The sequence below is a fragment of the Balaenoptera borealis genome (assembly GCF_965194805.1).
Source record: "Balaenoptera borealis genome assembly, chromosome: 8".
NCBI lineage: Eukaryota > Metazoa > Chordata > Mammalia > Artiodactyla > Balaenopteridae > Balaenoptera > Balaenoptera borealis.
This window is the reverse complement of record NC_138865.1, coordinates 11,026,909-11,039,435: the sequence shown is the minus strand read 5'-3', so window position 1 is coordinate 11,039,435 and position 12,527 is coordinate 11,026,909. Positions and strand designations below refer to the sequence as shown.

Genomic DNA, 12,527 nt, shown 5'->3' with positions numbered 1-12,527 from the left:
CTCACAGGAAGAAAACAAAGATAAAACTAAAAGCAAAATAGCCCTTAAGAGGATCTAATGACATAAGGATATACAGAATGATGATTCATAATGGTTATTCTGAGATACACTGTTAATAACGAGTACTTATTAGCTGCTGACTATGTACCAGGCAGTGCTAAATGTTTAGTACGCTTTGTGTTTTCCATGGGTTGTGCTATCCCTGCTATGACAGAACCTGGAGCAGAAAAATAATAACGGCTTTTCATTTACAATAGTTATAAAATTTTCTTTAAAAATAAATTTATTTTAGTACACTGTCTAAGTCCATTTAAGGAAAAATATTTAATAAATAAAATATAATACAGATGGTACAAGGGACTTCCCTGGCGGTCCAGTGGTTAAGACTCCGTGCTTCCACTGCAGGCGGCACAGGTTCGATCTCTGGTTGGGGAACTAAGATTCTGCATGCCACTCTGCATGACCAAACAAACAAACAAAAGAACAGATGGTACAAGCATATGGCAAAATTCATAAAGGTAGTAAACAAATGATAAAACCTTATTACTTAATAACTAATTTATCATTTAATTCTTACAACAACCCTAGGAAATAAGTTTGTATGCCCATTTTACAGATGAGGAAACAGACTTAAGGTTAAGCAACTTATCCATAGCAGGTCAGATTCTCAACTGTCTTGGCCTTGTTTCTAGAGAATGAGTTCTAATTATTTTTCAGTGCAAAGTTAAAAGTTTGCTCTTTTACTAAATAGCATACTTTCAATGTACTATTTTTCTCTAATCAACTACTATTTAACTTTTTTCTTTCTTTTACTTTTTTTTTTTTTTTTGGCCATGCCATGCGACTTGTGGGATCTCAGTTCCTGGACCAGGGGTTACACCTGGTCAGTGAAAGCTCCGAGTCCTAACCACCAGGGAACTCACACCTTTTTTCTTTTTTTTAATAAGCTTTTTATTTTGTAGTAATTTTAGATTTACAGAAAAGTTGTAAAGATAATACAGAGAGTTCCTGTATTACCCTCTTTCCCCCTTTGTTAGCATCTTAAATTACTGTGGTACCTTTGTCAGAACTAAGAAACTTAGATCATTGGTATGTTCCTATTAACTAAGCTCTAGACTGTATTTGGATTTGATCAATTTTTCCATTAATGTCCCCTTTCTGTTCTAGGATCCACCCTGGGGATCATATTGCATTTAGCTGTCATGTCTCCCTAGTCTCCTCTGGTCTGTGATATTTTCTCAGTCTTTTCTTTGTTTCCATGTTTTTCATGACCTTGACATTCTTAAGGAGTCCTGGCCAGATATCTTATCTGGATGTTCCTGAACCTGGGTTTATCTGATGTTTTCCTCATCATTAGACTGGGGTTATGGGTTTGGGGGAAGAATGCCACTGGGGTGAACTGCCCTTCTCACCACATCGTATTGGGTGCTGATGTCCACATGATATTACAGATGATGTTAACCTCTGTCACTTGGTGAAGGTCAGGTTTGCCCTATTTCTCCACTGTAAAAGTTACCCTTTTTCCTTTCCCAAACTCTGTTCTTTGGAAGTAAGTCACTAAGTCTGGCCTGCCCTTTCAGGGAGGGGTGGGGATTAAGTTTCATTTCCTAGAGAGGAAGATTTTTCATATATTATTTGGATTCCTTCTTTTTTTTTTTTTAAACAATGTTCCCTTATTTTATTTTTAAAAATAATCCTTTATTTTTTATTTTTTTCTAGATTTAGTTTTATTTATTTATTTATTTATTTATGGCTGCATTGGGTCTTCGTTGCTGCGCGCGGGCTTTCTCTAGCTGCGGCGAGCAGGGGCTGCTCTTCATCGCGGTGCACGGGCTCCTCATTGCGGGGCTTCTCTTGTTGCAGAGCATGGGCTCTAGGCGCGTGGGCTTCAGTAGTTGTGGCACGCAGGCTCAGTAGTTGTGGCTCGCGGGCTCTAGTGCGCAGGCTCAGTAATTGTGGTGCACAGGCTTAGTTGCTCTGCAGCATGTGGGATCTTCCTGGACCAGGGCTCGAACCCGTGTCCCCCTGCATTGGCAGGCGGATTCTTAACCACTGCACCACCAGGGAAGCCCAATTTGGATTCCTTCTGTAAAGAAGAGTTGTCTTTATTTTATTTTTTTGTCTGCGTCGGGTCTTAGTTATGGCACGCGGGATCTTCATCGCGGCATGTAGAATCTTTTGTTGCAGTGCACGGGCTCTTTGTTGTGGTGTGCGGGCTTCTCTCTAGTTGTGGTGTGTGGGTTTTGTCTCTCTAGTTGTGGCGCACAGGCTCCAGAGTGTGTGGGCTCTGTAGTTTCTGGCATGCGGGCTCTCTAGTTGAGGCGCACAGGCTCAGTAGTTGCGGCGTGCAGGCTTAGTTGCCCCGTGGCATGTGGGATCTTAGCTCCTTGACCAGGGATTGAACCCTTATCCCCTGCATTGGAAGATGGATTCTTTACCATTGGACTACCAGGGGAGTCCCTATTTATTCAATCTTTAAATAAATAAATGGACTCCTGGATATTCATCAGTATGCACTCATGAATATTTTATATTTTGGGTTAAAATTTAATACTACATTATTTATATATTCTGTTGCTCATATTGTTCCAGCTTTGACCATTGGGAGATATTTTCAGGTCAGTTCTCTTTGACCTGTCCCCTTCTTTTGCTTTTTGAGCACTTCCTTCTTACTTTCTGTCACTACAAGATGCTCCCGGCTCATCCTTGCGTTTGCTTTGACGCAGTCCTAGACTCGGCCACTTCTCCAAGGAACCCTAGTTCCTTCTGCTGGGGAATATAATTTAGAAACCAAGTTCTGGACTTGGTGTGCTTGTTGCTACTGGAGTGTCGTGGCTCCTAGGCCCTCTCAGCAGACAGAGCTAGAAAATATCAATATATGTATGTATCCTAATCCATGTATATGCACACATCTATAATTGTTTGTGCATCTCTCCATCTGTACATATGCTAAAGAAACTAAGTTCAAACTTGATGTCTCCGACTAATCCAGTCCCACAGGGTTTATCCGTCCCTTCCTTTTGTGCTTATCTGTAACTTCTCTCAGATAGTGAGAACCTGGCTCCTCCCAGCCACTGGGCGCCTACGTAATTAAGTACAGTCCCAATATACCTGCAACACAGTTTCAGAATTAATTCATACTCCTGTGGGAAACACATTTACCAGCGTGTACCATTTAAGTACAGTCCTTTTGTCTTTAGCCTTCCAATTTCTAGTCAAAATGTTGTTTTGTAAAGTTACTTAGGTCATCTTTCCTTTCTTCCACGGTCTCCTTCAGTGCAGTTCTCCGTGCAGTTCTAATGCAGTTAGATTCATTTGTCACAGTCTGCATTCCATCTTGGGGTCCCTCAACATCATGGTTGATTTTTTTTTTTTTATACATACATTCAATTTTACTCTCTGTTATATATAATTCTATGGATTTTGCAAGTGCATAGAGCCATGAATCAACCCCTCCAGTACCCTGCAGAACAACAGATCTCTCATCCTAAAATTTCCCTTGTGTGTATCCTTCGTAGTCACCTATTCTACCCTTCTTCATCCCCCTGGCAACCGTTAATCTGTTTTCTGTCCCCATGGTTTTACCTTTTCCGGTAAAAATGTCACACAAATGCAGTCATGCAATAGGTAGACGTAGACTTTTGGGTCTGACTTCTTTCACTTAGTAAAATGCGTTTAAGATTCATGTGTGTTGTTGCATATATTAATAGTTCATTCCCTTTTTTCTGCTGAACTATGGAATTACCATACATAGTCTCTTTATCCATTCCTCCATTAAAGGACATCTTGGTTGCTTTCAGTTTTAAGCAATTATGAATAAAGCTGCTATAAACATTTGTGTACATGTTATTCTGTGGACATAAGATTTCATAACACTTGGGTTAATACCTACAAGCATGATTGCTGGGTTATGTGGCAAATCTATGTTAAACATTATAAAAAAACTGCCAAAATGTTCCATAGCAACTGTGCCATTTTGCATCCCCACCGGCAATGAATGGGAGTTCCTGTTACTCCCCATTCCCTCCAGCATTTGTTATTGTCAGTTTTTTGGATGTTAGCCATTCTAATAGGTGTGTAGTAATAGCTCATTGTGCTTTTAATCTGCATTTCCCTAATGACAAATTATGCAGAACATCTTTTCATGTGTTTATTTGCCATCTGTATGTCTTTGGAGAAGGGTCTGTTCAGATCTTTTGCCCATTCTTAATTGGACTTTTCTTATTATTATTGAGTTTTAAGACTTCTTTTTATATTCTGGATACAAATCTTTGATCAGAAATATGATTGAAAGTATCTACTCCCTAGTCTGTGGCTTGTCTTTTTATTCTCTTAACAGTTTTTGCAGAGCAAAACACTTAAATTTGATAAAGTCTGACTCATTTAATTTTTCTTTCATGTATTGTTCTTTTGGTGTTGTATGTAAAAAAATATTACCAAACCCAAGTTCATGTGGATGTTTCTTCTAGAAGTTTTATAGTTCTACATTTTGCATTTAGATCTGTGATCCATTTTGAGTTAATTTTTATGTGAGTGTTGTCATTTTTTTGCATGTAGATGTCAAATTGTTCCAGCACCATTTGATGACTGTCTTTTCTCCATTGCATTAACTTATGTCTCTTTGTCAAAAATCACTTGACTGTATCTGCATGGGTGTTTCCGGGCTCTCTATTTTGTTCCATTGATCTATTTGTCTATCCCTTTGTCAATACCATACTGTCCTGATTACTGTTAAGTCTTGAAATCAAGTAATGTGAGTATTTTGGTCTTATTAACCTTTATACTCTTATGCTTTAAAGCTTTAAGTTTATTCTGTGATACAAATTATTGTCACCTTTTTGCCTACAAGTTTCTCCTGAGACCCTTGTCTATCCCATCTTCACCGTGTCTTCAGTCAACACAAAAAGGTAAGTGTCACTCTTATTTTAATGTTCAAGGTTTAACTGTGAGACCACTGGGTCTCTTTTTCTTTCTTACACTATTTAATTTGGAGAACATTGTTTTTCTTCCCCATTAAAGAGATATTGAGAATTGGAGATGAAATCAGATCCTCTCATAGAAACTTCATAAAAACTTGAAGAGTTGAGAGAAGGAAAAGACCTTTGTGGACTTGAATAGCAATAATTGCTACGTTTTTATATAGTACCTGACCCATAATAAGTAGTTTATATCCATTATTTCACTTATCCCCACAACAACCTAGAAGGTTGATGCTATTATTACCATTTTCAGCTGAGAAAACTGTTTGTAATTCAGCCACGGTTGCACAGCTATTATAGTTGGCAGGGCCAGGACTAGAATCCATATTTTAACCAAAGCCCATTAGGCTGTATTGCCTCCCCTGTGTGACAACATATGGATAATAGTTCATGTTTAATGGGCGTTTACAACCTCATGGTGTGGATACCATCGTTACCCCATCTTATAGATGAGGAGACTCTGGCCAGAGGAGTAAGTAACTTGCAGCAGCTTAATGCTGTTACAAATCCCAGCTGAAGCTACCACTATCCTGGTCAAAACTAAAACTGGAAGTGCGGGAGGCATGGGTACATGTGAGCATAAGTGGAAAAGCTCTGAAAAAGAAGTTTCTTATAGTCTGAACGTCTCATCTCGCTAAGCAGCTTTGGTTCTTTTCTCCCTGTTTGATGATAAACAACTAAAGGTATTGAGCAAGGTACTTCCTAGGTAAGTTCTCCTACTCTTAGGGCATCTTACCCTAAATTGCCTTGGAGATTGGGTTGGTTGGGCAACTTTTCCCCTTCAAAGGCCATATTCCTAGTTTTTTTCACCCTTCCCTTTTCTCATCCGTCTTCTTTCATGACTATTTATTGAGGATTGAAACCTACCACAATTAGCTAATAACAGCATATAAACTAATTTAACCTAGCATAAGGAGATATTAGGAGACTGTCGGTTGAATCATTTGAAATTTGCTCATTATGTAGGACCTAAAAAATCAGATATCATCAATTTCTTGTGGTTTAATCTGTGAGTTTTACTTTAGGTAGTTTACAGATTCTTTGGATTTGTAGTCTCACGTTTGGCAAACATTTATAGAGTACCATGTGGTACTGAAGTACACCGAGTTTTAGAGATGTGAAGGTAAATAACACATGGTCCTGCTATCAAGGAAGTTATGGTTAGAAGAGGACAGGCATTTAAACAAATACGTATAATAAACTGTTAAAATTGCTAGGATAGAAATAAAGAGATTGCGGTCACGCATGCAGAGATGGCAAGAGCTGTGGTACTTAGCAAACGTTGTATAAGGGGTGGAGGGGGTCAGCGACCTAGACAAGTGTTTTTTATGTTACAGGCATTAGTAGTTTATCAAATCAGTTTAAGGGCATCACATCTAGCATTTTTTTTGAATGGAATAATGCATCTCTCACGTAGTAAGTGTATTTAGTGAATCCTTTTTTTTTCAGTTATATATATGTATCTGTATTGGTCATGATGTGAAATATATTTCTCACCATAGGTTTGTCAAGTCAGTTTGAAAGCCATTTTCTAGTCAGTTGCTAGCAAGACACCTTGGGTTAGCATAAAGCGTTAGACAGGGTTTTTTTCCAGTGTTTTTTCATTTGTCAGTATCAGTTTCTGTTTGAACCCCTTGCTTTGGGTACTTGGTTTTTTCCCTTGCCTCTACTCTCTAGAGATTTCTATTTCTTTGATCCTTGGAAAAAGGTCATTTCATTATAAGGCAAGGGTTACAAACTCAGTGCCTACAGAGCCAGCCAGGCTGGGCAGAGACTGGAGCCAACTGGAGAAGCATGCCCCACCTAAAAGAGCATGTGCTGTGTAGCTCCAACTAGTAGATTCTTCGATGAAACAGAGGTCTAATGATCTTACAGTGTTTTTGCAATGTTGGAAAGACACATTTTTAAGTGGAATCTCTAGATTTTAAAATATTGGTAGCTAATCCAAAGTTTTAAACTCTGTGCGAGTTGATCAAAACATTTGCTAGCTGGTTTTGGCCGAAGGGCTCCTGTTTGCAATCTCTATAAGCCAGTCCCAGCGTTCTCTCCTAATGTGAAAAGGTTGCCTCAACAACATCTATCCAGCCAATTTTTTTTTTTCTCTAAGAATTTGAGAATAGTAGGGTGCTGCTTTAGGCATGCGGACTAGCGAGTGTATTAGCCTCACTCACTGCCCCAGTAAAAAGTTGTTGGATCATAATGTGCTGATGACTGACTTCCTGTGGGTCTGTGAGATTCAGTATTAGAGTCTACTTATCTGCTGTGGTATTCCAGGAGTTTCTTTATGCCTACATGCGTAAATATTGTCCTAAGGTTTGATAAAGCAAGAAAAGATTAAATTTTAAGGGTGACGTCGACTTACAGAGAAATCCTGCATATATGCAGCTGATACTGTAGATGAAATCCCTTGGATGTGGAGTTAGAAGACAGGGATTTGAGTCTTTCTGCCATTCTTCACTAGTTACTTTACCTTGAGTAGTTTACCGATCCTGTCTGAGTGGGCCTCAGGTTTCTCATTGTTTCTAGCCCTATTACTTCATCAAGTTATGTCAATAGAAAGCCCTAAAAATTGCAAAGTCCTCTGCAAATGTTATATACATTTCTTTTCTTTTCATTATAATTTGTCAAATATTTTTAAATTATTAAATAATACTTACCAACTTTCTACTTCAAGATCTCTAGTTGAAGAACAGTCTTCTGTGGGATCTGTCACATCTACTAACTTCTTGAAACAAATCAATATACAGAAAAATACTAATACCAGAGATGCAAATAAAGAAACAAAAGACCAGCTCGTCATTGTGAGTAAATTTAAAACAAAGCTCCTCCTGTACGTGGCTCTCACATATAGAACCTGAAGTCTGACATGTTGTCTAAGCATAGTTACCAGGGGTTGTAGATATTCTGAGTTTGTAAATGCTACCTTTGCTGTAGTGGCAGCATTTAAAGCTAGTCAAGTACATTTTTGAACTGATGGTGTTGGGCAGTCCTAGCAACTTAGTAGAATGCTGATGAATGAGTTGCCTCTGGATAAGGAAAATTATTGTTCATCTATAAAAGACTTAATGAGAATAGCAACATTGCATTAGACCTGGGTTTGGCAGACTATGGCTGTGGGCCAAATCTGGACCATGGCCTGTGAGCTAAAAATGGCTTTTACATTTTTAAAGGGTTGGAAAAAAAGAATATGTGTGTCCTGCAAAGCCTAAAATGTTTATTTTCTGGCCCTTGGTAGAAAGTTTGCAAACGCCTATATAGACAATTCAAAATTTGGTATTTTTCGGTAGCATTAAGCAATGCCTTATGAGATAGAATGGGAATTAATAAGCCTTGACATTGAATATCCCTGAATTCTCTATATTCACTAATTTATCTGCGCTTTTCCTGAACTTTTACTATGTATTATACTTATTTTTTATCAACTCTTGGGGAAAAGACTTTTTAGACTCCTAACCACTTAAGGAAAAAATACTATATAATGAATGTATAAGTCCTGAAATTTTTGCTCTACCTCTTTGAAATGAGGCTTTTTTAGGCCTCTCGTATAAGAGCTTAATAAGGAAGTTCCATTGTTCATCTTAGCTATAATATTTATGATTTAATCTTATTGCTTCCTAGAACTATGGGTCCAGCTAAAGAATCTTGATTTTTTTCTCACTGTCCAAAGAGGCAGTTTCACTTCTTTCATCACTATTGCACGTTTAGGGCTCTTCTTATTCCATTTTGTTTATGTGGAGAGAGAAGAAGATAGAGTAACCAGACTTTCATTTAGTATTTCACCTGTGCCAGCATAAAAAAAAAAATGAGGACAAATTTGAATGAATGGACAAATTTACATGAACTAAATGTAGAGCTAACTGTGATGTGTTTAGATAGGATTTTTTTTTCTCTTCCAATTGTAGGACGCTGGTCAGAAACATTTTGGAGCCACCATGTGTAGGTCCTGTGGCATGATCTACACTGCTTCCAGCCCCGAGGATGAACTGCAGCATGTTCAGCACCACCACAGATTTCTGGAGGGAATCAAATACGCAGTAAGTAAAAAAATATAGTCGTTTCCATTTGTTCTAAAGAGTGAAGCTGCTTTTACATCTCTTTTGCCCAAATATGGAAAGATCTATGTGTCCAAAAATATTTCATCATCTGCAATTTTGTTGTCCTTAATATTTGAGACTGTTGGTATTTAAAAGTTAAGTTTTAATAAAAGTGCCACTTCAAACCTCCTGTCCTAATATAAGAGAAGCTATTGTTCTAGGTTGAGTGAACACCCTGCATCCTTACCTCTAGCTTTCAGAGCTGAGCAGTCAAGATACAAAACTCAAAGACTTGAGGAGTTTCTCCTTTCCTCACTTTAGTTTCTTCTTTATAGATAACCTTAGAAAAACGGCTTTTCTACGACTTCTCCAGACTTTTTCTTTACTGAGAAGAGAGGTCCCACCTCTTCATCAAGCACCCTCCTACTCCAGATACATCCTATTGTTGGCCTTATCTTTATGACTACACCTGCTACTCAAATGCACTCCCTTTTCTCCCTATTTTTATTGCTGTAGTTCATGCCTTCATAATATTTTTAGCCTTATTTATTAAAACTCTGCTTGGTGACTTCCCTGGCAGTCGAGCGGTTAAGACTCTGCGCTGCCAGTGCAGGGGGTGCAGGTTCGATCCCTGGTCAGGGAACTAAGACCCTACTTGCTGCTGGTGCGACCCAAAAAAAAACCCCTCTGCTTATCCCACCCCTCCCCCACCTTCACACCCCTGATAATTCATTGTTTTTTTCTCTATATTCCTATGAAGGGCTCTTATTTGACTTCAACTTATTTTATAATAGATTGTTTACATGTCTCCTGATAGGGTGTCAACCCCTGGAGGGCAGACACTTTGTTTTAGGCATCTTTTATTTCCCTTACCACATTCCTGTAGTTGGGTTTTATCTTTTTTGTATCATTCATTGTCCATCTTTTTGTTCTCTCCAGACCATATTATTTAATTTTTTTTCCTCTTCAGATTAAACTGTGACTTTTTTTTTCCTTTGGCAGGGCTGGAAAAAAGAACGTGTCGTAGCAGAATTTTGGGATGGGAAAATTGTGTTGGTCCTGTCACATGATCCGAGTTATGCTATCAGAAAGGTGTGGCACATTAGTTTTTCTTTTCTTTTTTTAATTGAAATGTAGTTGATTTATAGTGTTACTTTCTCAATCTTCGTTTTCCTCCTACTCTCCCCATTCTCTACCAAGAAATCAACCTATGTTGAACTGTAAAATACCTTTGCTAATAGATAATCCGCTGTACTTTGGTACAGTTATAAGGAAGACTTTCATAGTACATCATACAAAATTAAACTTACAGTTACAAGACAAAGGAGCGTCAGGTGGAGAGATTAAAGAAGACAGATAAGGCTCTATAGCTTATCTTTTACCTACATCTTCAATTTGTGAGAGAGAAACTAAACTTTTTAATAATGAGAAATTAATGGCTCCAGAGTCTAATTCTTATGTTGGTGTTGCGTTTGTTTCTTGGGCTGGATGTTTAGCCCCAGTGAACAATGAATAAAGCTGAAATAAAATTGTCCTACTCCTTATCCCTCCCAAGGGTCTGAATTTCTGTCTGCTGTAAGCAATCTTTAAAATAGTTTCTTAAAACCCTGTTTCCAAAGTGGTAGAGACACGCATCAATAGTGAAATAATTTTGGGATTGTGTAAATTTAGGAAGTAGAGATAAAAGAGGCAAAACATGGTAATCATACTTTTTGTGTATATAAATATGTATATTTTCTATTATACTTTTTAAAACAAATTCACATCTTTTGGTTTTTAACATCATTAGGTCGAAGATGTCCAAGAACTTGTCGATTATGAATTGGGCTTCCAGCAAGTTGTTCCCAGATGTCCAAACAAAACCAAAACTTTTCTCTTTATTTCTGATGAAAAGAAAGTAGTTGGATGTTTAATTGCAGAGCCCATCAAACAGGTATCATATATGTCTAATAAATTGCTGGTATAATTTGTGAGCAAAATAAAGTAGTTGGGAGAAGTCTCAAGCATTTAAGAATGCTACCATTAATGAATTTTTCCTTCTAAAATATCCTTGACCATATAGATAATTGAAGTCATGTTTTTCTATTATATCTGGTATTTTGCCTTATATAAGCAGGATAAGTCAGTCTTAAGTTCATGTTGTCTTTTATATACCTGGACTATAAAGTATAGTATTTTAAATAAGCTCAGTTATTGAACACATGTGGCTTAGTGCAGGTAAATATATTTGGCAACATAGTCCTTACTTGTGCCTTAATTAGAATCTACTTTGGATACTAATTGGCAGTGTTCTGGCAGAGGAGCAAACAATAGCCCATGGGCCAAGTGTGGCCCTCCACCTGTTTTTGTAAAGTTTTATTGACACACAACCATGCTCATTCATTTCCATATTAATCTGTGGTTGCTTTTGTGCTACAAAGGCAGGGTTGAGTCAGTGCAAAAGAGACCACGTGGCCCAAAGAGCCTAAAGTATTTAAAATTTGAACCCATACAGAAAAAGGTTACCAACCCTTGTTCTACAATAGAGATATATAGTTTTTGCCTTTCAAGGAGCTTACAGGGTAATCTTTAGCTAAGAAGACTTATAGTTCAAATGTGTTCTTTAAACCTGACTTTATAATGTCCCACACTTATGTCTCCTTCCTTTTAAAAATACTTATCTGTCTCAGTACATCTTGAAACGATGCTCTTAGTCCTTTTTATTTTATTTTATTATTTGAATTTTATTTATTTTTTTTATACAGCAGGTTCTTATTAGTTATCTATTTTATACATATTAGTGTGTATACGTCAATCCCAATCTCCCAATTCATCACACCACCAACCTCCCCCCACCCCCGCTTTCCCTCCTTGGTGTCCATACATTTGTTCTCTACATCTGTGTCTCTATTTCTGCCTTGCAAACCGGTTCCTCTGTACCATTTTTCTAGATTTCACATATATGCGTTAATATACGATATTTGTTTTTCTCTTTCTGAGTTACTTCACTCTGTATGACAGCCTCTAGGTCCATCCACGTCTCTACAAATGACCCAATTTCGTTCCCTTTTATGGCTGAGTAATGTTCCATTGTATATATGTACCACATCTTCTTTATCCATTCATCTGTCGATGGGCATTTAGGTTGCTTCCATGACCTGGCTGTTGTAAATAGTGCTGCAATGGACATTGGGGTGCATGTGTCTTTTTGAATTATGGTTTTCTCTGGGTATATGCCCAGTAGTGGGATTGCTGGGTCATGTGGTAGTTCTATTTTTAGTTTTCTAAGGAACGTCCAATACTGTTCTCCATAGTGGCTGTATCAATTTACATTCCCACCAACAGTGCAAGAGGGTTCCCTTTTCTCCACACCCTTTCCAGCATTTGTTGTTTGTACATTTTCTGATGATGCCCATTCTAACTGGTATGAGGTGGTACCTCATTGTAGTTTTGATTTGCATTTCTCTAATAATTAGTGATGTTGAGCAGCTTTTCATGTGCTTCTTGGCCATCTGTATGTCTTCTTTGGAGAAAT

General features: G+C 37.8%; 1 protein-coding gene across 1 annotated transcript in view; it reads left to right on the top strand.

Annotated features, from left to right (window-relative positions):
• Positions 1-12,527, top strand: part of ESCO2 (establishment of sister chromatid cohesion N-acetyltransferase 2) — a 36,607-nt gene that overhangs the window by 8,249 nt on the left and 15,831 nt on the right. Inside the window, exons 5-9 of the mRNA XM_082402788.1 lie at positions 4,850-4,907; positions 7,654-7,780; positions 8,882-9,013; positions 10,016-10,105; positions 10,803-10,946. Of these exons, the coding sequence (XP_082258914.1) occupies positions 4,850-4,907; positions 7,654-7,780; positions 8,882-9,013; positions 10,016-10,105; positions 10,803-10,946 (551 nt within the window). The remainder of the gene's footprint in view (positions 1-4,849; positions 4,908-7,653; positions 7,781-8,881; positions 9,014-10,015; positions 10,106-10,802; positions 10,947-12,527) is intronic.